The sequence below is a fragment of the Ammodytes marinus genome (assembly GCF_949987685.1).
Source record: "Ammodytes marinus genome assembly, contig: scaffold_63, whole genome shotgun sequence".
Classification (NCBI taxonomy): Eukaryota; Metazoa; Chordata; class Actinopteri; order Uranoscopiformes; family Ammodytidae; genus Ammodytes; species Ammodytes marinus.
Window position 1 is genome coordinate 176,950 of NW_027648341.1, and position 5,000 is coordinate 181,949.

Sequence of the window (5,000 nt, forward strand, 5' to 3'; positions counted from 1 at the left end):
GTTCTTCCACTGGCTCAAAAAGTGAAATTCTGAATGGTTTAAAAAGCCAATAAGACACTTGCCATTAAGCCCACAGAGCTAGTCATCTGTTTAATGTGGTTTTTTTTTGGGGGGGGGGGGGGGGGGGACACGAGGGCACAGCTGACTTCAAAACAATCCATCTGAACTTTTTAGACTTTTGCCAAAGGAGGAGCTGTCACACCATTCATCAACAGAGAACTCAAGACACACACACACACACACACACACACACACACACACACACACACACACACACACACACACACACACACACACACACACACACACACACACACACACACACACACACACACACACACACACACACACACACACACACACACACACACACACACACACACACACACACACACACACACACACACACACACACACACACACACACACACACACACACACACACACACACACACAAATTGTTTGGTACAATTTGTGAAACGACTCGAATCTCAAAAGGAGGAATTTCTCCAAAACCAAAAATAAAAATAACCACTTGCCAGTATATTCAAAGTCTAATGCTTCACAGGTGCAGAAGCTGTGGAAGTGGCTAGTGGGGGCAGTTAACCCAAAACACCTGTCACATCGTTCACAGTAATATTTCCTTTTTTAAAGGTGGCCCTGAGAGCACTATCCGTTTATTATTATTTTTATTGGCATTTTTTAAATTTTTTTATGCTTTATTGATAGTGTAGAGACAGAGTTGAAATGGGGCAGAGAGGGGAGTGACATGCAGAGAACGACCGCGGGCTGGAATCGAACCCGGGTCCGCTGCTGGCCGAGGCCCATGGGGGGGGGGGGGGGAACGCCCTACCAACTGAGCTAAGGGCGCCCCCATTTTATTTTAATAGTGTTTATCATGTGCTGTTATTTTGTTCCTTCGACGCAACCTTAATGGCTAAATTCTCCGTAGAAACATGGTGACGGTGCAACATGGCGGCCTCAGCGCCCCGCTCCTATGTAGATATAAAAGGCTCATTCTAAGATCATAAAAAAAACAAGAGATTATTCACTAATTAAAACATACTGATGAATATTATATTACATTTCAAACAAGTATAAAAAAACAACTACGTCTGTTGCGTTCGGGGGAAAGTGGATACATTTCTTTAAATCAAATCAAATCAGTTTTATTTGTATAGCCCAAAATCACAAATACATTTGTCTCAGTGGGCTTTACATTCCATACAATATGATACAATATGACACCCTGCCCTTACACCCTTAGCTCGGCTGAGAAAAAACTCCCAGTAAAAAACCCTTTACCAGGATTAAAAAAAAATTGAAGAAATCTCAGGGAGAGTCGACAGAGTAAGGGATCCCTCTCCCAGGACGGACATGCTGCAATAGAAGTCATAAGTAGAGAAAAATCACGGAGGAATTTGATCATTGGAGGATCATTGTCTAACAGTGTTTTTAAAATTCTTCATCTCCTCAATGTCCCTGTTTTGTTACTAAAGATAAGATGGCATCATCCACCACTGCCTCAAGTCTTTCCACAGTATCAAGTTATGAGGTGAAGATGTATTTAGTTATTTATTCTATAGTACTTCTTCTTCTTCTTGGTCTTCCAACAGGTGCATTTCCCCAGGACGCCCCCCACCATTATATATAAAAACGTGTAAGGTCGTTAAGTTTGTCCGTTCTGTGCTACTGTAGAAACATGCATCTTTAAACCTGCCGTGTGTAGAATTTTGGGTTTTATTTCCTAGCAGATTTTGTAGAAAGTAATTATAATATCCATAAGTACATTAAATTTAGTGCATAATAGCTGAAAAAAATGTTTTGAATTATTTTTTTGTTCCCTTAGAAAGGGTCTCATATATGTCCATATTTCTGCATATTTTGGACCAAGGCCTTGTGCCGCCATCTTGAAAGTGTCATAGTTGGAATGTCATCAGGTGCATTGTTTAAAATTTAGAATTGTTCTTGTCCTTGAAGGCCACTGAAGCTTCTGTTATTATTCTAAAGGGTTGGGGTTACCCAGGGAGCGTTGCATTCTAGAACTTTGTAGAACTTTCTAGATGATGTCATATTACACACTGCACCTTTAAAAACACAAGCAGCATTTAGAAATCGTGATGGTGTCAGTGCTACAGGTCTGTGGGATTCATAGGAAAGAGAAGAATAAGGATCATTATTGTCTTGCAGTGTTTTTTAAACTCTTCATCTCCTCAATGTCCCCGTTTCAAAATGTTCTGTTCCTGTTTCCAACCCACAGAAGGATCACACAGAGTTCCACTGACAGTCACAGCTTTCTCCTTCAGCGTGTGTCGGGTTTTATTATGAAGCAACTGGATCAATAACAAACTAAACCACAAGCCTTCAGTCAACACTTCAGCTGTGAACTGTCCCTGCTCTCACACACACACACACACACACACACACACACACACACACACACACACACACACACACACACACACACACACACACACACACACACACACACACACACACACACACACACACACACACACACACACACACACACACACACACACACACACACACACACACACACACACACAGACTCATACTCACGCTAACACGCACACACACACAAAAACTTATACTCACGCTAACACGCACACACACACACACACACACACACTCACACAGACTCATACTCACGCTAACACGCACACACACACACACTCACACTCACGCTAACACGCACACACACAGAAAAACTTATACTCACGCTAACACGCACACACACTCACACTCACACTCACACAGAGACTCATACTCACGCTAACACGCACACACACACACACACACACACACACTAATACAACCCAGAAATCAACCAGCAAAATCATAAAGACACATTCTACTGCTGCTGCTAACTCAATGTGGAGTCAGTGATTCTGGAGAACGCTTGTTGTCAAAATCACTTTGTCAAAATCAGTGAATATCTCCTCATGATCCGCTACCTGTCTGTACTGTGTGTGCGCGCTGAAATAAATCCAGTGTTAATACACAGCCTAGACTCTATAAACGGCCATGTTGCAAGTTACGGTGGGCACCCTTTGTTAACACACCAGTTTACAAAGCCTAGGCTGTGTATTAACACTAGATTTTTTTTTTTCAGCACACACAGTACAGACAGGTAGTGGATCATGAGGAGATATTCACTGATTTTGACCAAAAAGTGATTTTGACAACAAGCGTTCTCCAGAATCACTGACTACACCTTTAACAGAACAATTGAGACATGAGAAGTAACCAAATGGAGATGGTTTGAATCGTGTGGTTTTGAGTGTCTCACGTCGGTGAAGAAAAAAAAAAAAAATCTTTTGAAATCTAATCTCTGTCAAATGTAATCTAACTGAAGAGGACAGTGTGTTCTCATCCACCATAGCAGGGGTTTGGAAAAGCCTACGTTTGGAGATGCACCATGGCAACACACACACACACACTGAAGCATGCACACACACACACACACACACTGAAGCATGCGCACACACACACACACACACACACACACACACACACACACTGAAGCATGCACACACACACACACACAAAATAATATTCGATCGTTCTCAAAGAGCCAGACTTCACTCATGGATGATATTAGATGTTCTTTAGTTGCTGTCAAAGGAAGCACTGTTGGAGTCGCATGATATTAACTTGACTGTCTGTGTGTGTGTGTGTGAGTGAGTGAGTGAGTGTGTGTGTGTGTGTGTGCGTGTGTGCTTCAGTGTGTGTGTGTGTGTGTGTGTGTGTGTGTGTGTGTGTGTGTGTGTGTGTGTGTGTGTGTGTGTGCGTGAGTGTGTGTTACCTCTGAAGGAGCTTGCAGAGCAGCGATGTAGTAGATGAGGAAAAGTCTCATTTTATCTTCTGGGGTCCCGGCTGAAAATACACAGAAATATATTAATACAGTTTAGTTTGTCTGATCTCTGTGTGTGACAGTGTGTGTGTGTGTGTGTGTGTGTGTGTGTGTGTGTGTGTTGTTACCATCAGGATCACTGATTACATCCAGCAGTGATTTGTCTAGAGTTGACTTGCTCATCAGTTTCTCTTCGTACTCAAAGTAAACGTCCAATTTACGACTCTGAGAAAAAACAAAAGGCATAGAGTAATTTTCGTTTAAAAATATTTATATTATGAACATGCATCTTAAACCTGCAGTGTGTAGAATTTTGGGTTTTATTTCCTAGCAGATTTTGTAGAAAATAATTATAATATCCATAAGTACGTTTAATTTAGTGCATAATAGCTGAAAAAAATGTTTTGAATTATTTATTTTTCCCTTAGAAAGGGTCTCATATATGTCCATATCTCTGCATATTTTGGACCAAGGCCTAGTGGCGCCATGTTGAAAGTGTCATAGTTGGAATGTCATCAGGTGCATTGTTTAAAATTTAGAATTGTTCTTGTCCTTGAAGGCCACTGTAGCTTCTGTTATTATTCTAAAGGGGTGGGGTTACCCAGGGAGTGTTGCATTCTAGAACTTTGTAGAACTTTCTTGATGATGTCATATTACACACTGCACCTTTAATTGTGTTACAGAGCTTTTAATACAGTTCCCACATTCATCATTTGACTATCAGCTAACATACAACACGTAAAAAAAAAAAAATCATCAATCCAGTATTTCTTTTTTTAACCTTTATTTCTACAGGTAAATCCCATTGAGACCGAAGACTCTTTTTCAAGGGAGACCTGTTTTCCTTTCCCACGTTACCATTCACACACACATTCACACACCGATAGCAGCAGGCTAACTATCGACATTCACACGAGGCAAGGTGGGTGAAGTGTCTTGCCCAAGGACACAACAACCATGACACAGGTGGCAGGGCGGGGATCGAACCTCCAACCCTTTGATCATCAGCCGACCCGCTCTACCACCTGAGACACAGTCGCCCCACAATCAATAAAAAAAAAAGTTTAAAACATATTCTATGAGCTTTTTGGCATTTTTATGCTTTATTGATAGTGTAGAGACA

At 41.4% G+C, this 5,000-nt stretch overlaps 1 protein-coding gene across 2 annotated transcripts in view; it reads right to left on the reverse strand.

Annotated features, from left to right (window-relative positions):
* LOC307270671 (sec1 family domain-containing protein 1) overlaps positions 1-5,000 on the reverse strand; it is a 39,171-nt gene that overhangs the window by 19,860 nt on the left and 14,311 nt on the right. For both annotated transcript variants that reach the window (XM_080054556.1, XM_080054555.1), the window contains exons 15-16: positions 4,006-4,102; positions 3,830-3,900 (exon numbers count right to left, since the gene is read on the reverse strand). In XM_080054556.1, the coding sequence (XP_079910682.1) occupies positions 3,830-3,900; positions 4,006-4,102 (168 nt within the window). The remainder of the gene's footprint in view (positions 1-3,829; positions 3,901-4,005; positions 4,103-5,000) is intronic.